This window comes from Penicillium expansum (genome assembly GCF_000769745.1).
Source record: "Penicillium expansum strain MD-8 chromosome Unknown contig126, whole genome shotgun sequence".
Classification (NCBI taxonomy): Eukaryota; Fungi; Ascomycota; class Eurotiomycetes; order Eurotiales; family Aspergillaceae; genus Penicillium; species Penicillium expansum.
The window spans coordinates 60,078-84,850 of NW_015971383.1; the positions used below are offsets into that span (position 1 = coordinate 60,078).

At 48.4% G+C, this 24,773-nt stretch overlaps 9 protein-coding genes across 9 annotated transcripts; 4 read left to right on the forward strand and 5 right to left on the reverse strand.

The window, feature by feature from the left end:
- Positions 1 to 2,448: 2,448 nt before the first annotated feature.
- Positions 2,449 to 2,601, forward strand: PEX2_038090 (uncharacterized protein; the record flags this gene model as incomplete). The annotated part of the gene is made up of 1 exon (XM_016741084.1): positions 2,449 to 2,601. One exon carries the CDS (start codon positions 2,449 to 2,451, stop codon positions 2,599 to 2,601), a length of 153 nt encoding a protein of 50 aa, XP_016596789.1.
- Positions 2,602 to 3,638: 1,037 nt separating this feature from the next.
- Positions 3,639 to 3,827, forward strand: PEX2_038100 (uncharacterized protein; the record flags this gene model as incomplete). Its single annotated transcript, XM_016741085.1, has 1 exon — positions 3,639 to 3,827. One exon carries the CDS (start codon positions 3,639 to 3,641, stop codon positions 3,825 to 3,827), a length of 189 nt encoding a protein of 62 aa, XP_016596790.1.
- A 1,710-nt stretch (positions 3,828 to 5,537) lies between these two features.
- PEX2_038110 (uncharacterized protein) lies at positions 5,538 to 6,850 on the reverse strand (the record flags this gene model as incomplete). The annotated part of the gene is made up of 2 exons (XM_016741086.1): positions 5,538 to 6,691; positions 6,769 to 6,850. The coding sequence occupies 2 exons, from the start codon at positions 6,848 to 6,850 to the stop codon at positions 5,538 to 5,540; spliced, it is 1,236 nt and encodes a 411-aa protein (XP_016596791.1).
- Positions 6,851 to 7,051: 201 nt separating this feature from the next.
- On the forward strand, positions 7,052 to 7,537 carry PEX2_038120 (putative small nuclear ribonucleoprotein SmG; the record flags this gene model as incomplete). Its single annotated transcript, XM_016741087.1, has 3 exons — positions 7,052 to 7,081; positions 7,154 to 7,420; positions 7,478 to 7,537. 3 exons carry the CDS (start codon positions 7,052 to 7,054, stop codon positions 7,535 to 7,537), a joined length of 357 nt encoding a protein of 118 aa, XP_016596792.1.
- A 438-nt stretch (positions 7,538 to 7,975) lies between these two features.
- On the reverse strand, positions 7,976 to 11,760 carry PEX2_038130 (transcription initiation factor TFIID subunit TAF2; the record flags this gene model as incomplete). Its single annotated transcript, XM_016741088.1, has 2 exons — positions 7,976 to 9,403; positions 9,457 to 11,760. 2 exons carry the CDS (start codon positions 11,758 to 11,760, stop codon positions 7,976 to 7,978), a joined length of 3,732 nt encoding a protein of 1,243 aa, XP_016596793.1.
- Positions 11,761 to 12,369: 609 nt separating this feature from the next.
- Positions 12,370 to 13,964, forward strand: PEX2_038140 (uncharacterized protein; the record flags this gene model as incomplete). Its single annotated transcript, XM_016741089.1, has 6 exons — positions 12,370 to 12,397; positions 12,473 to 12,576; positions 12,644 to 12,769; positions 12,839 to 12,882; positions 12,933 to 13,010; positions 13,061 to 13,964. 6 exons carry the CDS (start codon positions 12,370 to 12,372, stop codon positions 13,962 to 13,964), a joined length of 1,284 nt encoding a protein of 427 aa, XP_016596794.1.
- Positions 13,965 to 14,437: 473 nt separating this feature from the next.
- PEX2_038150 (LEA domain protein) lies at positions 14,438 to 18,118 on the reverse strand (the record flags this gene model as incomplete). Its single annotated transcript, XM_016741090.1, has 2 exons — positions 14,438 to 14,962; positions 15,020 to 18,118. 2 exons carry the CDS (start codon positions 18,116 to 18,118, stop codon positions 14,438 to 14,440), a joined length of 3,624 nt encoding a protein of 1,207 aa, XP_016596795.1.
- A 2,048-nt stretch (positions 18,119 to 20,166) lies between these two features.
- On the reverse strand, positions 20,167 to 21,490 carry PEX2_038160 (uncharacterized protein; the record flags this gene model as incomplete). Its single annotated transcript, XM_016741091.1, has 3 exons — positions 20,167 to 20,210; positions 20,530 to 20,893; positions 20,975 to 21,490. 3 exons carry the CDS (start codon positions 21,488 to 21,490, stop codon positions 20,167 to 20,169), a joined length of 924 nt encoding a protein of 307 aa, XP_016596796.1.
- Positions 21,491 to 22,971: 1,481 nt separating this feature from the next.
- PEX2_038170 (terpene synthase family protein) lies at positions 22,972 to 24,212 on the reverse strand (the record flags this gene model as incomplete). Its single annotated transcript, XM_016741092.1, has 3 exons — positions 22,972 to 23,600; positions 23,663 to 23,984; positions 24,039 to 24,212. The coding sequence occupies 3 exons, from the start codon at positions 24,210 to 24,212 to the stop codon at positions 22,972 to 22,974; spliced, it is 1,125 nt and encodes a 374-aa protein (XP_016596797.1).
- Between the last annotated feature and the right edge of the window lie 561 nt (positions 24,213 to 24,773).

A 24,773-nucleotide genomic window follows, 5' to 3' on the forward strand; every position in this document is an offset into this window, starting at 1 on the left:
CTAGAGGAGACAGGGAGGAACAAAGAGAAATATAGACATGGGTTAGTACTCAAGAGTTTCTGAGCCCTAGCCAGGTCAGAAATCCCAGGTCTGGAAATCAGCTGAACGAACCCCGGTCGTATGCCCATGATCCACTTACCGAGCGCTTCAGATCTTTTCTCTATTGTCTAGCGTCATGTCTTGATTTAGCCTCGATCCTGTGGGAGGCAAATGTATGTCTAGGAAAGGTATGAAACGGGAGCGAATAGTGGATGAGTTGCATTCTCGACGGCTCCCCGAAGAGAATCTTCCCTCCCGGCCGTTAGGTCCAAGTCAATATATCTCCGTTCAATATTTCTTTTTCTTTACACTCTATATCTACATTTAATCTCATCCCGAGTGCTGGGTGAATTGGCCCCGGAACTGCATCCCCGTTGACAACGGTCTCAGCATAGTATGCCGCGGATGTCGTTGGTCTCCACCATGTACAACCCTGGACAGGGCTATGCACCCGCCTGCAGGTCTACCTGATCGAAAAACTGTATAAATATCCATGACTTGGCGGTGGCTCGGGCAGTTTTGGAATGTTCCATCCTGAGCGGGTAGCCACAGAGAGCTTCTGGGGAAAGCTAAGTGGCATCCGGGCCAATTAGACCTAGTGGGCCAATCCAACCTGCTTGAGAAAAAGAGAAAAAGCAAAGTAATAAGATACCGGTAGAAGCAATTTCCTGGTTGTAGGGTGTTTGGAGAAGATTCTGCCGACGGACGTGACCTATCTAGTCTGTTGAGGCTCTAGCGTCCAATACAAGAGTTCCTTGTGCCAACATGAGTTCATGGAAGACCCTATGAGATGAAGGATTAAAGATCGACAAAGTCCTAGCCAGGACTTTTTATGCTGGGTTATTCTTAGAACAGAGGAAAATTAGAGTTGAGAAAATTGAATGATCAAACCAATATAGGCCACGAACCTACAAATGTCGAGAGAAATGTAAATAAACATTGCGAACCATAACAAAAAAATCTTCCGAACCCCTTTTCCCCAGATATCCACCATCCTCAAAACAGCCATATTCAAAAGAAGCTTCTCTAACGACCGCTGGGATGGCCTAGGTGGTGTTGAAACCGGAAAGATCAAAAACGAGCCTGCAGCAGCACGAACGCGCAAAAATTCCGTCCGATCCCCTAGCTAGGGGGAGAACCTCAGCTCCTGATCCTGTGGTAACGCTCCGAGGAAATTTCTTTCTTTAGAGCAATGTTGTGTTGGTGTTACATGTCTGTGGAGTTGCCGCCCTAGTGGGTTCGGGGTTTGCCTTTCTAGGTTCTAGGTGCTCCTAGACTGTATTTCCCGCATATGCAGATCATATTCGCGGATCAAATTTATCATTAATCATTTCATAGATACTATTACCCGGTGATGTATCCTATATGTCAGGCAGCATCAAGAGCTAGATAAAAGGTGAAACAAATCTGGGGAATGGGTGGGATGGAAACAGACCGGTGAGTTGTGTTGATACGAACAGGGGAGGGATGATCAGTGGAGAATCAAAAGCTGGAAAGAATCCAAAAAAGCAAAAAGAGGTTGGTGTTGTCTAATTTGAAAGGAGTCTCTCAGCAGCCTGTTATTTGTGCGTTGGTTGTGTTTTGGTGATTGATTGGTTGAATTAGGGCACGGGGATCCCGGATACCGGGGTTGTGGGTAGGTACTTTAGTGTGTGCTTTAGTGTAGTTTATCTCTGATTTTTGGCACTAAAATACGCCAAGTAGATCAATGAAATGAAGGACATCGGCTGTTTGGCTAAAAACAGAAACAAAAAGCCTACAATAGTTTTGGAGTTGATACATAGAAGCTGAGGGATTCTTCTTCATCCACATATAGGGACTCGGCTCCTTCCTAACAGAGAAAGACTTGTCGCAGACCAGGAATCTGGGTTTCTAGATGAGACATAGGGGGTAATTCAGAGGTTGGGAGGAACATCCAGCCTACCACATTCCAAGCCATGGCTTGCTGGCATGTAGCTATGCACTGTCGCGGCTAGTGCGCTAACAACTCCCAGTTAAAAGGGCCGATTGTGACACAGTGTTGGTTTTTGTTTCATAATATTTTACCTCTTACTGGATGTTTCGGGAAATATGCGGCATTTTTAAAGTCGGATTTTTTGAAATATGGCGCCTAGAACTGGTAATATTTTGTCTAGTTTTCCATGGGGGTGCCGGGGAGATTTTACTCATGGATCGGAACTTGAGCGGTAGACAAGGTTATTAGTTTCTTACTCTCAATCAGGTAAATGCTTGTTTAAATATTGAAGTTGATAAGGAGCATACAATATAAATCCATGCCCACTTACCAGGGGGGGAATGGAAAGTAGGGGGGGATGCTACACACAAAGATATCGAGGTAATGGAAGAACATGGTGTCTATCTAGTAGATCTAACACCCCTACAGAGCTCATGGTGATATCATTCATTGATATGACATGCTACAGAGAAGGAGTCAGTAATGTTCATCCTCGGCGCAAAGGCCAGACGTTTGATCTCCCCGTCGCGTTCCCGCTTCCGTCGGCCAGCTGCGTCGTCTCGGGATATCAACTAGTGAAAGAGTCGGTCAGCAAGAAGGAATGCTAATGGAATTAGATTGTGGATAGGCTAAGGAATGGCTAGCTCGCAGTTTCACGATCGAAACGTACAATATTGTCGGGGAGAGGATTGAAGAGCGTAGAGTACAGAGTAGGCAGTTGGAAAATGCCTGGGGAAGGCAATAGGATACTGGGACAATAGAGTGTAGGATAGAAATAGCTACATAGATAAACCTTTACTAAGACTCTCGATGACTCCATAGAGACTAAAAATGGACATGGAACAGCTAATAACAAGCAGCAATGTCGAGAAATACATAAACCTAATCAGCTGAATATATATCTAGAAGCTGGTGGATGCTAAGCACAGCTACCTCTGCTTCACTTTATCTACAGAATAAAAAAGCAAGCGACTGGGAAATCTATCAATTTTGTGATCATATCATCCATGCAGGTGTCTAGGAAAAATGCCTGCTGGTGCAGTTGTCGGGTTCAATCCTTTAACAACCTCAAAATGGAGGGACAGTTCTGGGTATTAGCGACAATACATGACCTCTTTATAATTATAATCAGAGAGAGCGGGACATATGAAGTCGGCCGTCGCCCCCAACTTCCAGGGAGATCGGAAGATATATATCAGTACATATGTCTCTTCTAGAAGATGGTAGCACCACCAATGCTATTTGGTTGTCTCTAAGTCTATTTCCTTTTTGTCTTTTTGAACAAGTATAGTAGACATAATTAAACGGAAATTATCCCAAATAGTGCATTGCAAGGCACAAGAGCAGTACTTTAGGTACCAGGCTTTGATCCAGAGGGTGTCAGCGAACTACATCATTTAATAGATGAAGCATGCCAAGACTACCTAATTACCTCCAGGGCTAGGTATGCTAGAATACGATTAGATAATACAACAAGACCTCACCTCGGGACCTTCAAAGATAACATAGCCCTCACTGTGTTGTGTACCTTCATAATTTAGAAGGATTTCCTTGCCCTTGATCCTTCCATTTCAACGGGCTTTGACTGTAACTCTCATGGGCTCCCCACCGCGAACCTTCGGGCGACTGTCCCCCACTTAGCGGTATGTATTGCCTCACCAGGTTCATTGAAAGGGGAATCTCAATTGTCAAGTACATTGCAGAGGATTGCAAAGAGACAGTTCACGGGCAACAGCTTCCAAAGACTTTTGGCGACTGGGTACGTCAGCTGTGTATTATTCACGGCATCAGATATCACTATGGCTACGCCCAGGAGCTTCGTGGGGTGACTTGAAGAGTTGACGCGAGCCTTGAATGCCCGTGATACGATGGGCGGTATCACTCCAACCATCTCCGAACCCGACGAGGCGACTTACTGTATTTGGCATCCAGATGTTCCAAGCGAGAATGCTCTGCGGGCGCTTGTTCAACGATACCCAAATATGATCTATCATGCTGCTCGTACCTGTGTCGTTGCTGGATACATTGATTTGTACAAAGAGCTTGATCCTCTTCCGGAGCTGCATGTTGCAGAGGAAGCTGGTTACGCAAGCATCCAGAAGAGTAGCAAGGGTAGCTAGGAAATCTACCAGCATATTCTCTCTATCTCGTGAAATTTGCAATTATGAGAAGGTCAATATGACAGACTAGATGGCCATATTGGCAATGTAGATTGTACTCTGTTTGTGATGGATGCCGTTGGGAGAGGGGTTTGGGAGGAAGAGAAGAAGAAGTAAGATTCATCCTACTTCCTTCCACCATTAGCAAATTTATGAGATATTGGAGGCAAATAACCTTGCCTAATAATTGGAATTCTGCTTAACAGAAATTTTCAATCCGCATCAAACGTGATTGGATATGTCGATACTAAATATGATGTATATGAATCTTTGGATATACCACCAGGTTAATCTCTTTGGACACTTCAGCATGTCTGACTTGATAGCTTCTATATTTGCCTTGTGATCGCGTTTCTCTGCTTCTTCTTTAAGTTTATTATATTGTTCTTCAGTGGCAGTTCATCCCTCTACTACTTTTGCCCGGGCTTCAATCGCCTGCTGTAACTCGGTAGTTCCCTTGTTGCGATCTTAGCCAACCAATTTTGGACTTACTGTTGGTATGTTTACTTCGAGTGTATCAGCAGTCCTTGGAGGGAACAGAGGAGAGTTGAGGGGATATGGAAAACAAATAAGCCAACAACCTTAAAAACACTAGGTACATATGTTAAGTGAGACACTGCTAAAATACATAATAGGAGAAAACCATAGGCAAACGGCCAGACGGGCCGCACGGCCGACTGCACCAAATACCTTGCGAGAGGATCTGACTGGTCAGAGGATGACCGAAGAAGGCGTGATGTTTGTCAACAGTGAGGGGTCTGGAGTTTTAAGTTGAAACTGAGGTGTAAGCGGTTCACAAGGAGCGACCCGAGACATAATGTCGCAATTGGGTGTAGCAAAGTCATCGTGTTTTGCAGACCGCACTTTGATAATGGCCCTTGATCGTGCCCACGGCAAGACACATAAAACGGTCAGGTCGCATGAGTGCCCAACGAGCTTAATCTTAGCCAGACAAGTCGAACTCAGACTCACTCAAGGTGTAAAAGGTTGCTTTCTGGAGATCCCCAGCTGTCTGACAACACGATGAGGTACATAGCTGTCCAGTGTCACATCAAAGTTTCAGCTATTGATTGGCACGCTGGGCTTCTCCGTTGGAGTCGGTCAGTAAGGCGTCGAATCAGTTGTGAGATAGATATGGATCGTCTTGCAATAGTGCATGTTAATTAGCACTTTGAGCGTAGTCGGGAATCTAGTGTGTAGCTCTGGATAAAAGAAGGGTGGATAAACCTAAGGGTGGGCGAATGAAGATAGAGATATAATACAGAACTCGTTCATTGGGTATCAAAAGAAACAAGGAGTGACTCCACGAAGACGATGCGAGAGGATCTAGTAGCAAGAGCATCCAGGCCGCCTGGAAGGTAGGTACAGGTGCAGCCAGGAAAGCACTATGAAGAATCCTCAAAGCTGGAATCCGAGGAATCCGACATTGAGGAACCTCTTCTTGGTACAGGCACAGGAGCACCGATACTTTCCAATCCTCGAGACTTTTCTAGAGCTCCATTGGAGGCATCGAGCTTTGCACTCGAGACAACAGCAGCTTCCTTCTTGAGTCGCTCGTAGTTGTCGCCAGCTTCCTTTATCATCGCCTGGATCTCCACCTCCCGAATCGCGATATCTGCCTTCTCCTTCCTCAATTCCTCCATTCGGCTGATCATCTGTGTTTTCGAGCCTTCCATGGACGCGAGAGACGTGCGCAATCGTTCAAAACTACTAGTCAGTCGTGGAAGAGATGTGACCTTGGGAGGAGTCTTCGGACGATCAATGCCAGCTGACTTGCCATGACCCATGGCCGCATGAACCTGAGCGGCTTCATAAGCAGCCTTTTCCTCCAAGTCAGAGTCGTCTTCATCGGAGATACCCTCGGCATCCTCAATGAGGTCACGCATTGCCTCACGGTCCTTCCGCTTCTTCTCGCGCTCTGCTTTTCGCCCAAGCGCCATCTTGCCATCCTCTGTGAAGAACTCCTCGAACCCTTCCGCAAAGTCCTCATCATCCCGAACCAGTCTTGTGTCTTCTTCGACTTCTTTTTCCCCTCGTACAACCGCATCCCAGTCATCGGTGTTGGCTGCATTGTTAACGTCCAATGAAATGAATTCGTCCTCCCCCGCGCCGTGTTCCATAGCCAGACGTGCGCGTCGGGCCTTTTTCTCTCGAATCTCAGCTTCGCTGGGGATGTGGGCCTGTCCCGGAATAGTCATAATCTCCCCAAACTTAGCTGCAACATCAACAGCCTTGCTGCTTTCATCGTCGGTAGTTGTCTTTGGTGTTGAGGGTGTGGAGTCGCGAAGTTCCTTCAAGTAGTCATGGCTATAGGTAGGCCGGTCTTGGTCCTGGTTGACTCGAGCGGAAAGTTTCTCAGACGACACTGAGGGGATTTGACCACTCCTTTCTATTGCCTTGCGGCCCAGACCGTGGCGTTTCGGTAGGACTACTTCGCTCTCTTGGTCTTCATCGTTCATTGACGTCTCGGGGCCAAAGGATAACTGCAATTTGGATTTTTGCTTTGGCCTAAAGGCGGCTGGGCGCTTAACGACTGGCTCTGTATATCTCCGTGTTAGTTTCGGTCTTGGTAGGCGAATGTCTAGGGTAGAAAAAAAGTAATCTTAGCCCACATACCTGGCGCAGCACCTCCATCGTCCTCCTCATCATCCCCGCCAACCTTGCGGGGCTTTCTGCGATTGGCAAACTTAGAGCTCATCTTTGGAATTACACAGCAATCAAACGACGCGAAAACAAAGCGATGCAAGTTGGTGGCGTGAAAGTGTGGACTTGAGAGCTCTTATCGCGTATCTCATATCCGCAATATCGTTTCTCCGACACAGCTTGCACCAAACTCCCAAAGCCACCGCGGTGACTTGAATCTTGCCAAACCCCAAGATACCCCACCAACTCGCCCAATATGCCTCAAGCTCAGCCTGAATTGAAGAAGGTTAGTGCTTCCCCTACTATGTGCGGTCTTTTTTGTCCCGAGATCTCAACTGACGTCGTGTCTTTTCTGCAGTACATGGAGAAGCGGGTCTTCTGCCAACTGAACGGCAACCGCAAAGTTATCGGTATCCTTCGAGGCTACGATGTATGTTCACACCCCATGACTTTGTCTTTGCGATGTCGGGTTGCTCCCTGGCGCGCCGTGGAAGCCGGGAGGAAGACGGTACCGATCAAGCGCGGAATAACTGACGATACTTTTGCGCAGGTCTTCATGAACATTGTTCTGGATGAGGCATTCGAGGAGAAGGATGGCGGAGAGAAGGTCTCCATTGGCATGATCGTACGTTAAATCTCTATGAACGGATGTCAAGGACCCCGCTAACGGATACTCGTTCAGGTCATTCGCGGTAACTCCGTCGTCATGCTTGAGGCCCTTGAGCGCATTACCGATAAATAAGCAACACATCCACACACACCATCTACGACGTTTCTTTTGATTGAAGGGGCACGCACATAGGCACCACTCTATCACCGAGTGCTGGGAAAAGATCTAATGCTACTGGGAGTTTCTGGGTCGGTTTCTCTTATGGGAACAATCAAAACCTTTTTTTTTTCTGTTCTATCTTTTTTTCTGCTCGTTTGCCAGGGCGCATTTTAGACTACCATGGCTATCCCAATGACTTTCTGACTGTCTACACCTATACTGTGTATTCGGCGGATCAACATAATGCATAGCTAGCTGGTATTGAAATCGGAAGATAAAGCTGAATAGACATCGCGCCTAGGAGCATGCTTTGGTTCCATCCTCCTGCCTGAGTCAATGGCAACGGACGGAAATAATAAAAGAAATAATGGGTAAAATACATGTGATATTCGAAGGAACAACGTTGGATATTCATGTTGGTCGACCACCAAACTTGAGCTTTAGCTTGGGTGTAGACGTTGCAGGGGCTTTGGGGGTTGCGCCTGGCGCAGGGGATGGTCTGGGAATGTGGATTTTGGGGAGATGGTTGGGAGTGGGCGTTCCTGAAGCCAGGCCGGTCTTGGACTGCTTGAATGTAATACGGGTTGATGAGGGTGTGTGCACGCCTTGATCCTCGCGTTTGCGCTTGGAAGATGGACCCAGACGGGCTTTGGTAGATCGATAGAAACGCAGTTTGCCATGGCCTTGATTTTGCACACTCCAATATCGCGGGAGTTTCATCCGCACGAACTTAGAGGTGATTGGGTCGTACAGAGTACGGCAAAGGTCAGTGAGCTCCGAGAGCTCCAAGAGACCCATACATGGCGAGTTACAAGCTGCCCACATGCATTCTTTCATAGATGCGTCAGCAGCAAGCTCTCGCTTGAGGGCTTCAATAGCGCCAGGAATGGTCTGGCGTCGTGCGATGTCATCTCGGCGGATCTGGGTGGAGGATTCTTGTTCGATGATCAAACCGTCATTTTGGAAGGCTTCGGTTTGTTGAGGACGACCGAAAGCAATCTGTGCCAGGGTCTGACCGAGCAAACGTAAAGATTGGTGGCGTATCCAGGGTGAGGAGTCAGCCGACAATGTGAACATGAGCCATCGAAGTAGCTCCGGACTTTGGGAAATATCAAGGTCGACCAAGCATTGGAAAGCTTGCATCCGGAGAAGATCGTAGGTCCCTGCTCGCGTATACGGGATGAAACGCATCAAATCCAGGTCCATCATCTTGGCTTGCATTAATTGCGCCTGGCATTGGAGTGCAGCTCGGGAGTAGAGGTTCTGGAAAGAGCTCGACCATTCATCCATTCGTCGATAGCGATCAAACTCGGCGATAGCATCCTTGTCCAGTTGCTCTTCGGCCTGAGCCTCAAGGACACGTTCCATATCGAAATGGTCTAATTCTTCATCCGTCCGCGCCTCGCTTTTACCAAGCATGGCATGGCATAGGGACTTCATCAAGGAGGCAACATAGAAGTTGTCCGAGTACTCATTGTTTGAGTTGTCATTGAATTTGAGTTTGTCGAAAAGGAATCGTTTCACCCTCAATGGAGTTTTGCCACTGTTGTCACGGACTTTAGATATTGCGTCTGGGATGACTTGTTGGAGGATGTAGGCCGCTCGGTCAGAGAAGTCGTTTGAGCGAGTCATGGGCGATCCTGGGAGACAGAAAAGCTCCTGAAACGCCTTCTCAAGATGATGCAGTCCAACCCAATCAATCTCATCCTTAGCATGCTTTACTAAGGCACGTGCAGCCGTGGTACGTATGCCATGGAAGTATCGACTATCCATGAGTGTTCGAACAAAGATTGTGGAAATCAGAGGGTGCTCTCGTTGAGCAGTCATGTATTGTAATGACTGAAAATGTTAGCATCGTGTATCCATTCGGTGAAAACAGCAATACGACTTACCTCGAGCTGGGCTACAACATCTCGATCTTGCTGAAGCTGAGAGAGATACATGTACCCTGGCATACCGAGAGACAGTTTACAGACCCACTCAAAGTCTGCATCCATTCGGATCCATTCATAAGATTCCTGTCCCATTCGCTCCTCGTCCTCTTTCGTCCAGTCAGCCAAACGCCAAGCCTGTGTCTCTTCTTCGGTTTGAAGCACATCTCCTAGGCAGTAGAGTAGAACTTCTTCTTGAACTTCAGCATCACCCGAGGCGACGGCTCTTTCTCTTTGCTTTTTGTTGCGCTTGAGCCTTTTGTACTTCGTGTTGTATGGGATGTCGAACTTCGTCACCCCCTCCTTGATTTCAACAATGTGCTCATAGGGAGTTCCATCTGCTTCGTGAATCCGAAGGGTCATCGACCCCGTGAAGACCGGCTGAACTGCGCCCGCGTAGACGTGCCGGACCTCTTCCTTCACGTCACGCAAGAAGGAATCCTTGTCGAGATCGCGAGGGGGTTGTGGTTCAGACTGGACCTGTCTGATCATCATCTCAACAACCAGTTTCTTCTTGTTGAATCGCTGGGTCGCTTGGAATCGTGGACAGCCCGCGCCGTATACCCACTGTTGGAAGAAGACGTCTAATTTTGCGTGACCGAGTCGCTCACATGTCTTTTGGAACAGGGAAGAGGTGACAGCTCCGTTAGGAATATCGCCCATGCGAGAGTTCAAGAAAAGTCGAGAAATAATGCGAGACATTGTGGCCTTGCCACTCGCCTTGGTCAGTCGGCGATCCAGGATGAACAAGACCAAAGGCGCTTTCAACGCAACAAAGCGATACTCCGATGGGTCAACTTTGAGAATGTTGCCCATGTCGTATATCGAGGGGCGCTCATAATCCAGGTCACAAACTTGATCAGACATTTGCTTCAGTCTGAAACGGTATTCATTGTTTCCGCAAAGCTTTCTCATGAATGTATCTGTAATGTACCATGCCACACCAACCGTCACCCATGTATCCGAGGGCTCGGCAGGAATGATATTGATTCCAGTCCACTGACATGCTAGACCATGCACTTGAGCCCGAGTGGAGTCGTACATGGGGTCGATCATCTCGGCTGGGAAGAGCAAATGACTGCTGCAGATTGACAGGCATGCAGTGGGAAGGCTGTCAGTTGGGAGATCGTCGACAAAACACATCTTGTAACTTCCGAATGGATACGACCCGTACGACAAAGAGAAAAAGTCGATAGCTTGAGCCATGGGAAAGCTGCTGTTTTGAACTTCGTCGGCTCTACCTGGGAGGCAGAATGCGTGCAAAGGAATTGCATTTTGGCCAAGTTGTTCATCCTGGTCACTCTCGCGGAAATCGGCCAGATTGACATACTCGAATGGACCAATGGCGAACCCAATTTGCAAAGCCCCCAGCGGTGAATACGAGGCAAACGAAACTGTTTTGCGGGTGTGGTCTTTGGGATCGACAATGTCATCGGTCAAGTCGCCGGAGCACACCACTGACATATCAAGGCCCTCATCGTCCGCAGAAAGCTGGCGGTTCGGCGCTTTGGAGTGGGATGAGGTTGCTGCACTGGACGCCTCTTGTTTCTTGCGGTCGAAAACATCACCAAGTGAGCTAGGACATGTTATGGAAACCTCCCAGGTACATCGCGAGGACATATCATCCACGCATGGAAACAAGGGACAGCCGATACCAGATTCGAGTGAGTTGGTGGTGTAGGCATGAGGATACCGTCGATCTCCATTTTCGACACCGACAAATTGTAAGCCATCCCGAATATGATCAATAACAAATTCGATGTTCACTGTTAGCGCCATGAATCGTGGGAGGTTTGCCTCTGGCGCCCTGGCACTCGAAGGGCCATCCACATTTTCGACCGTAGACTGTAGTGCGATTTGATCCTGTGCTTCGGCTGAAGATGGATCTAGTTCATCGATGCGGACACCCTTTGGAATTGTGATGGGCAGGGTAGGTCTTGGGGGAGTTTGTAGGAGGGTGTGGATCTTTGGCGTCAACCGCTCGTGATAATGTACACCGTAGAGTTGTAGCGATTCATAATGGTCGGTGTATTTGGTTGTTGCAGGCTTGCCGTTGACACTCAGCTGCTTGACCTCACCTTGTCGAAAATTCAACCAGATTGTCCCTAGATCTCTGCGGCGCGGGTGAATTGTGATTTCCGTCCGTCCCTTGAGGCTTTTCGATGCTAGATCAATCTCGAGTTCGACTTTCTGATGTCCCACGGTGAATCCCAGATCAAACGGGCGTGCCGCGGTGCCAACGGGGAGTTCGACAACACCCGGCATCGTGAAGGAATGGTTCCTCAATGACGGGATGCGCGGGGGGCGCTTTGAAGACCATCCACCGTCATATCCAACCAGACTCAATATGTGATTGTAGTGTCAAGTGAGGGGAAAAAAAAATCTAAGAGCAGTTCGCGTTGCGCAGATTCGAGCTCCAGATGACGGTGAAATGCGAGATGGGCGATTACGCGATTATCACGGTGGAGTATCAGCAGGGCGCTGAGGTAGATCGTAGTGCTGAGCGAACACTTAAGTGAAGGGGAATCAACGGGTTCGAGGGCGCGATTAGCTGCGACGATGCGACTCAAGTCCGAACAATGCCCTGGCAAATCCCGTGTGGTCTCGGTCAAGTCGAGCTTCCCTTGTTCGCGTTCCCGATGCGGAGCAAAGCACGTGATTCCGACCTGAAAATCCATCTGGAACAATTTCCACTTCTCCTTTTTCTCCACGTATTCTTGAGAGTCGACATTTGTATTTAAAGGCATGATTTGATTTGCTGTGCATTTGTCCATTTTACCCGTTTGTTTGCCCGCCTCGCTATGAACTGAGGTGTTGGTGTTTACCCCCCGACTATACTACAACTCCGCGCATGACACGGCCCAATCTCCAAAGATGAACGCGATCTATCGAATGGTCCAAGGTTGGTGATATGGAGACTGCGACTAGCATATTTATTCCGAATACTTTGCTAATTTTGGGGGTTTTAATCCTACAGAGACCCAAGATTCCCTCTCCGACGATGCCCTCCTACCCCTTAAGTCCTACAAGTATTCGAGTGTCGACAAGTCGTTCATTTCTCGGTATATTTTGAAGCACTACGTATGAAAACCCTGCAGCCTTGCGCGAGTTACGTTCAGAACAAACAATTGACTTTTCCCCTGCTTAGTGGAATGCCTTCGTCGAAGTTGTGCCGATGTGGATGGCCCCGAACATGGTGACCCTTCTTGGGTTCATGTGGATCGTGGCCAATATCTTCATCATTCAGATTTTCGTGCCAGATCTGGTGGGACCCGTGAGTGTTCCTGATCCTGATCCCTACTCGGTGTTTTATCGGAAGTGGCGAATTAACCGGACATTTTAGGGCCCCTCATGGATTTACTACAGCTTCGCTCTCGGCATGTGGATGTGAGTGACCGGCTACCCTCTATCTATATGACTCCAACTCACATGGATAGGTACTCTACCCTCGACAATGTGGATGGTAAACAGGCACGCCGAACCGGGACGTCCAGTGGACTCGGAGAACTTTTTGAGTTTGTACCGCCCTCCGAATACCCATGGATGGATCACTAATTAGGTACAGTCACGGCATCGACTCCTTGAACTGCACTCTGGCCAGTTTGCTTTCGACGGCGGCAATGGGCTTCGGAGCCTCGCAACTTGGTGCTTGGACTGCACTCGTGCCTTGCTTGGCTATGTACTTCTCCACATGGGAGACGTTCCACACCCACACACTCTACCTCGGCTACTTCAATGGCCCGACTGAGGGCCTGATCATCGCCTGTGCAACTATGATTGCCTCCGGAATCTGGGGCCCTGGAATGTGGTCTCAACCCATTGTTGGGTTCCTTAACTTCCCCCAAATCTTCGGCAACAACTCCATCAAAGACCTCTGGGTCGTGATTCTCGTCGGTAGCTTCTTCCTCGGACATCTCCCAGGATGTGTCTTGAATGTAGCTGAGGCCCGCAAGAAGCAGGGCTTGCCATTCGCCCCGTTGCTTAAGGAGTGGGTGCCTATGATCATCTTCACTGTCTCGAACATTGCTTGGCTGTTTTCGCCTTATTCGACTGTCCTTTCCGGCAACCACCTTGTTTTGTTCTGCTGGGTCATCGCATTCGTCTTCGGACGCATGACAACCATGATCATTTTGGCCCATCTCTTGAGACAGCCCTTCCCCCTCTGGACTGTTATGCAGGCTCCCCTCATTGGTGGCGCGGTCCTCATCAACCTGCCCATGATTGGCTTCCCGGCAGTCGCCCCGTGGCTGGAACTTCTCTATCTCTGGGTGTACTTCTTCTTCGCACTGGTTATCTACATGCACTGGGCAGTTCTGGTCATCAACCGCATCACCACTTTCCTCGGTATTAACTGCCTTACTATCCGAAAGGATAAGGCTGCCGAGAGAGACAGAGCCTATCGCAACCTCGGTGAATCGTCCCACATAAATCAGTCTCGCACTTCGACTGACACATCCAAGACACATTGACTTAGTATGGGCCACGCCATCTTCTATGGAACAATCGACAATGGACACTAGTTCAATTGGGTAGTTCCCTCGTTGGCGTTGCCACAAAAGCGCCCTGAGAGGTGCATTATTGAAATTTTCAACCTCATTGTAATTATGAACATGTCCATTCCTTCTACGTGTGTTATTATCTTGATCTGAGGAGAGATATAACAAATCTCAGAGGGGTGGATTTTGATGAAACCAAGCATGGAAATTGTACTCTGCTATTCTGCATACCTGTACTTACGAGACTATTAATATTTGTGAATAGATTAAAATGAATTCAAAATCAAAAGTCATGTTCAGTTCATTAATCTCGAGAGAAGTGATAGTACAGGAAATTAGAAAAAGTACACCAAAACCAAGGCAATCAACGCTGGCAAAAACATCAAGAAGACAAAATCACAAAAGCATCGCCAACAATAAGTTCAAACCAAGTTCATTCCAACTTTTCATTTCTTTCCACCAAGTCCAAGAGCGTCAGTCAAACTGCCCAGACCAAGTCCACTAATCAACTTGTCCAATCCGAGACTGCCTAGCAGACCATTCAACAATCCACCAAGACCAAGGCCATCAAGCAGACGGCCAACCAGTCCAAGCACACCGTTAAGCAACAAGCCAACGGCAGCGATGATCTGGAACAATGGCTCGGAGAGCAAACCCCAGAGTGGGCTCAGCTTCTTCTTCGCATGAGGCATATCGGCGATGTGTCTCTTGCCGTTATCAATAGTCTTGATGACCGTCTCAGTGAGCTCCTTGATCATGTCGGCAAGCTGGTACTCCTCAGGAGTGGCATCACGAGAAGCAGCGCGCGCCTTAGCAGTCGCGGCGATGCGTCCATCGGGGTCGAGTGCACGGACAGCTCCGTTGCACTCTTGCAGAATGCGGCCTCCCTCTTCGAGGAGCGGCTTAACGGTTTGAACAAGCTTCTCCTCGTCGAGCTCCTCCTTCGGGGTGCGGTCAGCTTTCTGGCAGGCCTAGATGTTATATTAGTACGTTTGGTTCAAATGATTCGTATACGGATTGTAACTTACCTCTTCGATCTGCTTGCAAACAGGCTTGACTCGATCAAGGGTCTGGCTGAGGATGGAGATCATCTTCTCGGCGAGCTGACGATCAGATTCGGCCTTAGCCGCAGCCTCCTGCTCTTCGGCCGTGGGTCCCTCTTCCTCATCCTCTTGGGGCTCCTCGGGCTCCTCGGGCTCAGGCTCGGGGATGTTCTCAAGCAAGGTGCATTCGCCAATCTTGTTACCATCGTTGTCAACAACGTAGCCGTTGTCATCGACAGTCTTGCCAACCAGCGTAGCGAGGTTACCCGAGGTCAGCTTGCCAATGAGGTTTCCATCCGCATCGCGGACTTCGCCCTCTTTGGTGATCTTGCGCCCAGACATGGGGTTGACATCGCGCTTCTTCTCCTCGGGCTCCCAGCGCTCAGCCTTGCCGATTGTGTTGCCGTTCTTGTCCAGGACATCACCGTCCTCATCAACCTTGCGACCGAGAAGACGCTTGGCGTCGCCTTCAATCACACGTCCGATGATCTTCTCACCGTCTTGAACGACTCCGTCCTTGCCGACAACGGCGTTGTCGAAACCGTAGAATGGGCCTTCATCCTTATGCTTCTCGGCGCCGGGAATGAGCTCAGCACGTCCAACAACCTTGCCATTGTCACCCCAGATCTGGCCCTTGCCATCGACCTTGCATCCAGCGAGGCGCTTGTCACCCTCGACAATGCGTCCGACGACAGCACCAGTGGCAGGGTCAACGACGTTACCGGACTTGTTAACAACCTTGCCCTCGAGGATAGAAAGGTCCTCCTCGGCAGGCTCCTCCTCCTGGGGAGGTTCGTAAGGCTCCGCACGACCCTTGACGTTGCCGTATTTGTCGGTGATCTCGCCATCCTCGTCAACAGCGCGACCACGAAGCTTCTTCGCGTCGCCTTCGATTAGCTTACCAACGATGGATCCCTCATCATCCTCGACGAATCCATCCTTGGTCACAAAGAGGCTATCCATACCAGCGAAGGGACCCTCGGGCTTGCTCTCAAGCTCATCTTCAGGGATGAGCTCAACACGGCCAACGACCTTCTTTCCGTCGTAGATCTCGCCGTCTTCGATCTTCTTACCGGCAAGCTCCTTGGGGTTTCCCTCGACAATACGGGCAATGGGATACCCCTCGGGTCCGATGACATAGCCAGCCTTGTTGCAGGTGAGACCATTGACAGCAGAGAAATCAGGTCCGACCTCTTCCTCCTCTGGCTCTTCCTCCTCGGGTTCGAGGCGCTCAGCGCGCCCGATGACGTTACCCTTGCGATCGAGGATTTCTCCATCCTCGTCAACACCGCGGCCGCTCAGTTTCTTAGCATCGCCTTCAATTAGGCGGCCAACGCGAGTCGAGTTCTCGTCTTCGACAAAGCCGTCTTCGCCGACGACAAGACCTTCTAGACCGGAGAAGGGGCCTTCTTCGCCTTCGTCCTCCTCAATTGGGAGTGCCTTGGCTTGACCGATCACGTTGCCGCGGTTGTCCCAGAACTGGCCCTTGTCGTCGAGTGTGGCGCCGAGCTTGGAGATTTTCTTAGCGTCGCCTTCGGTAAGTTGGCCAACAGGCTTGCCGGTCGCTTGGTCGATGATGTAGCCGAGCTTGTTACAGACCTTGCCTTCGAGGGTCTCGAGCCCGGGGATCCGTTGCTCGACATCTTCGGCAGCATCCTCGGCGGTCTCTTGGGCGTCTCCAGCCGCGTCCTCGGTGGTGTCCTTGGCGTCTTCAGCCGCGTCTTCGGCGGTGTCCTTTGCCTCTTCGGCGGTATCTTCGGTGGTGTCTTTAGCACTCTCGAGCTTGTCATCGAGAGTATCAGTGGCGTCTTCACCGGCGTCGTCGGCGGCAGTCTTAGCATCTTCGACATTATCTTCGAGGTCGATCTTGCTATCTTGGGCGGCGTCCGTGGCATCGTCGACAACACCGTCCACGTCATCGGTAGCGTCCCCGGCGTCGGAGGCAGCATCCTCGGCAGTAGACTTAGCCTTGTCGACATTTCCTTCGATGTCAGAAACATCGTCCTTGGCCTCATCAGCGACGCCATCAACAGCACTCTTAGCCTGTTCGGTGTCGAGACCATCCTGAGCATCTTCGTACTGATCCTCAAGGTCATCCTTAGCGCCACCGACCTTATCAGCGGCATCACCAGTAGTATCTTCGATAGCCTTTTTCTGCTCATCCACAGGAATCAGATCAACGCGGCCAATGGCATCGCCTTCTTCATCAACGATCTCACCATCCTCATTAAGGGTATACCCAATAAGGTCTTCAGGATCACCCTCAACAATCCGGCCGACGATCTGACCAGCAGCGTTCTTGATAACACCACCATCGGAAACAGGAAGGCCTTCAAGCTGAGCGATATCCGTAACAACTTTCTCCAGGTCAACGTCTCCAACATTCTCCTGGGCGTCGTCGGCAGCATTCTTAGCCTGGTCGGCGACCTCATGTAGGATATCAACGCGACCAATCAAATCACCATCCTCATCAACGATCTCCCCATCGTCGCCAACAGTCTGTCCGACAAGATCCTCCGCATCCCCCTCGACAACCTTGCCAATGGGGTTCCCATCTTGTCCAAGGATATTCCCGCCCTCGGCGACCTCACGACCCTTCAATGCAGATAAGTCAAATGGCACGGGCAGGTTATCGGTGGCAGTTTGGGTGGCCTTTTTCGCACCATTCTGCACACCCTCGGAACCTTGCTGGACTGTCTCCTTTGTCTTACCGGCGAGGCCCTTGGCCTTACCAGACAACCCTGAGGCAGCGCGGCCAAGTGGGGCTGCGGAGCCGGAGGCGGAAGGAGCCTGGGAGGCTGCGTCGTCGGGTGGGGAGATGGGGCGACGCTGCTCGGTGCGCTTCTTCGACTTCGGGGAAGGTGTCTCTGGGATGGACTGTTCTTCGATATCGTCGTCGAGTGGTTCGGGGGCTTTCTGGGAGAGTTTGCGGGGTGTGGTTGTCTTCTTCGTGGCTTTGGGGCTTGCGCCAGTGGTGCTGGGTTTGCTGGCTGCGCTGGAGCCAGAGGCTTTGCGAGCTTTTGCGGGGGTTCCGGCCTTGGAGCCCAGCTTGGGGGGTGCTTTGCTCACGGCGGGGGAGGACATTGTTGTTCTGGGTTGGTTTTGGATGGTATTTGAGATGAGTTGGTTTTTTGTTGATGTAGAGAATTGAAATCGAGTTGGATGATTGAAAATTGAGCGTTATTCAGTTGTATCCGTTAAGAACGTGAGGTATACTTCGTAAAACGTATGCGGTTGGAATGATAATATACAAATCTCGGGAACAGGGTATAGTTCGCGAGTGGTGTAGGTAAGTTTTGTTTTCTAGATGGATAGAAATAGAATATGTTTGAATAATGGAAAAAAAAAAACAATTTCAGGAACGAGCTCAGGTGTTTATATAAAGAGTTCAATGATTCTGATATCATCGAACCAAGTCCATTATAGCTGTCTATACAAGCACGATACCTGCAGAGCCTACTACGTCATGGACCGTTGATATCATAACGGCCTTGGGGTAATATTATTTCTGCTTAAAATCCCTGTTCGGGGGATCGTCACAGAGTTAATCTATACAATGTACGGCTAGAGCGTGGTAGGGCCGTTAGTAGCATCATCGGCATCATGGAGTGGGGCGATTAGATGACCTGCCAAGCGGAGACTCGTCTGGGAGATGGTTGATCCATATAGTCTTGCAGGGTGGACGCACGAATCAGAGTGCCGGGACTGGGATACTGGGGGGAGCGTGGCTCAATCGGGGTGTAGAAGGAGGGTGGAGGTGGAGCTCTGTGCTTCTTTAGCATGGCTGGGGTTTTGATCTGTACAATTCAGAAGTCCCGATATTCTACATCGGCACACGCCTATTGTCTGAAGTACAGACATTGGATTCATTGCACGACCGATGAGATCTCCTCCGAGTAGAACTCCGATACCGTATTCACCCATATCATGTTCCTGACCTGAAATACGTCAAGTCCCAAGGTTCTAGACTATCCGGACAATTAAAATCTCAAAAAGCAACATGATTGGTCTAGGGCTGGGCCTTTCCATGGATGCCCACCCGAGGCCACGCTATTTCACACGTTGAAAAAATGTGGGCGAACAAATCAGAGATCTATCACAGAGACCACATACGGTGTCCACTGTGCAATTTGCCTCCACTACCTGTCACTTCCTGTCCCTGTCTGTCAATGTCCCTGTTTGAGGAAAAATTCAAAAAGAAAAACTCCGGTTCGCCAGCTGCAATCCGAATCATCATTACATCAGAAGTTATATGAAAACCCTTGAACAGTGCAACAATCCACTAACTTTATGTTTCTCCACGTAAACAATTTATATACAAAGGATTATGTACCTACAGTAAACATATTGTTCAATAATGATTTTTACGAATGATATTTCTGTTGCTATTCGTGAATTGTATATTTAGAAGCCAGAAATGATAGTACTAACAAGCAGAACCGGATCACGGTCGGGGTAGAGGTATGAGCGTAGAGTGGGTATGAGATCATTTTAATCTATTTGGGTGGAGAGTTCAGCCACACAAGTCATTGGCTGATATCATCGTCCAAATTCAGGGAATATCATGTCAACTTCTCATATTATTCTAATTGTAGACTACAATGTAGTATATTGTAAGTCTTACAACGGCTACACGGTGGAAATTCTCCGGTTATCAACTTCCGAAATCAAGATTTGCCTCTAGTGTTACATCTTGGCATCGATCAACTCTATATTGTTTGATGGTATTGCACTACATATAGTAGAACACGGGGAACCTAGATATATATTCCATGATATAACTAGGTGTGCTTATCCAACCACAGCATCGTGCCCTTTTTTTTTTGAAAAAATATGTGCTTAGATGAACACTGCGAAATATACAACATATAAATATTTACTAAATCTCATAATAAATCTAGACTTCACTCGCAATCGAGACTAATTACTATCTTTCTCCTCTTATTTCTACTATATCTACTCCGCACACGCAAGACTTTGATGTTCGCCACCGTTGATTATTACTAAACTCGGATAGGATCGACACATCTACAACATACAACATACGCATATTTTGAAGTCAAGTAAAATGGTAGTTTTCAATCAAGAAAGCTGTATAAGAAATAAAAAAGGTGCCAACTGATTCCCAAGGATCACTTGTTCTCGTGCACTTTCTCTTCCACATCTATCCCCATCTCTGCCTGCGTCAGTATTGTCCATTTTTTTGAAATCAGATAAACACTGGGTTGCATCACCATTTTCGGTTGAATACTTTGACACGCAAATCAGAGACAAGTCACTAGAGATAGTCCGCATCGAGTCATTGGCATCTTCAACTATGCGATAGAGAGAGCAGAGCTTGACTGATATTTGAGCACCGAGGTCTACAATTTGAACTAAATATTCAATATTCAATCATATCAAAAGTTTGCACTCGTAATGTCTAACAAATTGTGCACTTTCCCGATTATGGACGCGCGGGGGGAGGCGCCTGCCGGCGACCCCGCTTAAGTTACCTACTTCGCTTATCGATTTTATGATATCTATCTTCTTTAAATTAACATTAAACCCCCAATCCTTATGTGCTGTGACAAGGCTCATTTTGATAAATTCCTCTTCACTTAGACGACCCCTCCTGCCCATGGAGCGCCTCGCCATCTCCCGTGTAAACAGAACCAAACCAAACTTGCTCATCACCCGATGGAACTCATCGTTGATATTATAGTAGGTCTCGTCAAAGGCGATCGGCTCTTCAGTAGACCAATACATTCGTACTTTGGAGAAACTCAACAATTCGACCATGGGAATGAAGAGCATAAGATCGAAGAGCCTTTCCATCCGGAGATCATTGTATTTGGATCCTTGTATGTATCCGTTGGTCTACATAACATAGATTAGCCACCCGAGGGTTCAAAATCAGATTGCGACTTGGGTTGGAAACTGACAGATAATAGAGCTCACAGACCTATCGCCGGTCATTCCGTGGTAAACCTGGAACATTCCGATATCCGAGATAGGGGGCTGTTGGACTAGCATCCTGCGCCAGCTTGCGCTCCTTCGTACGAATTGATTCATAGCTGAGCCTTTGGCCATTGTCAAGTCGAAAAAGTTGAGCTTATAGTCATCCAGTCTGCCCTTGGCGGGAAATATAGAAGAAAAAGTGGCCGTCAATAGCGCGTTGAGCATTTCCACATTTTCTCCCCATTCTGAGTCCTTGATCGGAGTGAAGAAAAGTGCCTTTTGGATTGACGGCGAGTTGCTGATCATGTTGACCCAGGTGTGACAGACTCGTTGAGCGGATGTGAGAAGTGTGCGCATATCCAACTCAATCAGGATCATCTCCAAAATTTCTGGAGTATTCAGGGCTTCGTTGATTACTGATTTCGTACTGATCCCAGGTTGTCTCTGAATGACAGTTGCATATCTTGGACATTCCTCAATGTGGCTTGCCGATGGTTCTGATCCAGATCTCGGCATTTTTGAAATACGGTCCACTATGATGCCGATACCGGGAGCTAATGAGTTCTCGTCTCAGTGCACCCTTGGACGTGGCTGTGTCTTGTCGTTATAGGCGGTTTCTGGAAGTTGTTTTGTGAACTGTCTAGGTGTCGTGACTGTCACATGTCTAACCCCACTTTGATTGTACTTTCTGCATTTGCTTTCTTCTTTCCTGCCTCGGGGGCCGGTCGCTCACTTACGGACTATGTATGTACGTATCATACCCGGGGCCACGTACATATATGAAGGTGTATAAGTGAGAGGATTTAAAACCTAAGCCTACTGGGATTCTTATATTCCGAACGGAAACCATCTTCAGCCCCTTATCCTCCTGGCTGGAAAATGAACGAAGTTTTGGCGGTGGCACCATTTTCTGGAGACTCTCTGCACAGACTAGGGTGAAAAAATTGGACCCATGTTCGTAGCTGAGATTTTGACACTTGAATCCTAGAGCTTTCTCTTAAGATTTTGAATTTGCTGTTTCGGTTCCTTGATATTAGGGGCATTCAAACACTGCCCTTTAGCGTAGCCTTTTCCTCTGCATGGGACTCGAGGTTGGTGTGCGTAGTTTTGACTGATCTAGTTGTATTCTTCGAAAGTCGTCCCTATCTAACTCGGGATATTTCTCCTCGCCAAGATCCGCGAGGTATTTGTGTCTCTTCAAGCTCCACTATCAAGACAGTTGCGGAAAGTTCTACCGAGCTATCTAAACTGGCCCAAACTGGACACGGACATCAAGAGAAAACAACCCAAAGAGGAAACAGCCTGTGGGATAGCACCTATTTTCAGATGAACTCAAAGAAACGTTTCTCTGTCATACCAAGCCCAAAATATGGCATCTTTTCCCGATTCGCTCTTGCTTCCGAGCTCAATGACGTGACGACCTAGATCCCAACTCATCGCTACAACCATACATGTATGTGTGCTCATGTGCATTTCGATAGTGAACTTTGCCGAAAGCCACATGGACAGTTACACATACATACTTGAACACGTAAGCCACATGAGGAGTCCCAGAGGTGCATCCTGCATCTGCAGTAGCGTCGAAGAATGCGTCGTTATTCAATGCCTCGAGTCCGAGATTTAATATTGGATCATGATGACTTACCATCTCAAACGGTCTACCTGCAATTTAAGCAGTACCCTAGTGGTGAAAACAAACCCCTGACTCTTACCAAAAACATGCGTTCAACGTACCACTGTCCAATCACGACTTCATCGCCACATCTCTCACCGCCACTTTTGTGGGATACATGCAGCTCGAGTGTGGCTCATCACATCGCTCGAGCCTCCCTAGTCCAACGTCCGACTGGGTCTATTACACTACGCACTGTATGCGCTCCTGCCTATCACATCGTGGCGCCTGCGGGGTGACATACAAAGTGGAGACAACTCAATCGCATACCTTAAACGCCATGTTTATATTGAGCCCAATCAAACTAACTCGACTAATCAGTTATCTATTCTACCTTTGCCTGATATCGCTTAGATGACGCACACCATTTCAGATGGGTTTCCGCAAAGGCCAGAACTGCAGTCTCAAGAATCGGATCGTGCGAATCCCCGTTTAGTGAAACATGGAGCCCTTCATGCATATCCACTGCAGCTGAGAGGCAAAGATTGTGGATATCGCACACCTGTTGAATAGTCCTTGGCAATATCATATCCATGTGATCCATATCCATCCCCGCTTGTTCTTCTAAGGATACCAACACTGCATTCATGGTCTCGCCATTTCGACGATCTTTCTCTAAGCCAACAAGGTCATTTTGCAGCCCGAGGACCAAACTAACACTTTTCTGGAGCTCTCGGAGGCCGATAAGATATTGACCTTCGATTGGTTCGTGTAGTGTTCGGATAAGAGTGAAAAATGGGTGAATTCCCATTGTCCTACCGCGGAACTGCAAATAAGTTGCGAGGTTGTTGGCAAGTATACCTTGTCGGAATAGGAGCTCGTCAAGCAAGCCCCCACACATATCGCATATATCATTGCCGAGTTCCCGTGCAGTACTTTCACTGAGGTCAAGTTGCTGGATGCAATATTCTTGGAAGAAGCAAAGGATTGACGCCACCTTGTTTGTTCGAGAGACTATTCATGAGAATTAATCTCAGTTCTGGAAAATCATCCGTAGTTGCTCTTAGTATACGTACCATTTGCCTTCTTTCCTTGGAGCTTCAATATTGCTTCTTTCAGAGCGATTGTGGCAGCAGCAGGGGGCATGGTCTCAAGTATGTCATCCGCCGCGCAGTTTGCAGCTAGCCACGCAGTCATGCATATGCGGATGCTTTCCGATCGCACGTCGGGGAAGAACAGGTTAATTGCTGCAGCTTCAGCAAAGCATCTCTCATAAAAGTCTTTGGTGTCTCCAGCTTTCTCTGGCTGGATGGAAGCCTTGAAATTTGCGTGCGAATAGATCACAGCAGATGGGGACGCTGAATTGATGGGGACAATATCATAATGAGGGATCTTGAGCTACATTGAACATATTTAGTCGTCGATTCATGAGCATGATGGTGTTTTGCTAACCTGGAGGGATACATCGCGTATTCCTAGAGTGATTTCACACAACTTGATCACAGGTTCCTCGTTGAAGCGCTTATAATTGGGTATATTGCCTGCTACATTGATTGGAAGATGAGTCCGCCTGGTAGGAGAGACGATCCCATGGTGCTGCGAAACGGTATAATCGCATGTAGCCATTCTGAATTCCGAGGTTTGAATAATGTGTAACATCCGACAATCTACACAGTTTATATATTTATATGTCCATTCGGATCTAGCACAGACAACACGGAAAATCGGCGAGTCTCCGAATCCTTCTAATCAGCCAAGTCATTTTCTTTGTTCAGATATGACGTTAAACTGGTTTTCAGTATGCACGTGGAAAAATTCCCTCATCAATTTCTCGGAGTGTGATAGGTCATATTATGGGCTAGTTTACCTGCGCGAGAACTAACAGTTTCTCGGGAGAAGCCATAGACGCATGAATCCCGGTTCGCATTCCATGCGAAGTAAATCTTCCCCCCCATCGGACGAGACTACCTCCGCTCGGTCGAAATGCACACCGCATAGAACATCGAAGTGCGGGGCGCATTGCCTGTGTCTATGCACACACATCCATACGTGGCAAGGTGGATCGCGGGTTTGGTCGGATGTTTTTCCCCACCCCATGTGGACCATTCCTGATGAAGCAAGAGATACATTGAGTATCCATGCTAGTGTGTAGTGGCTTGTCAGGTTGTATCGTGATTGATGTGGGAG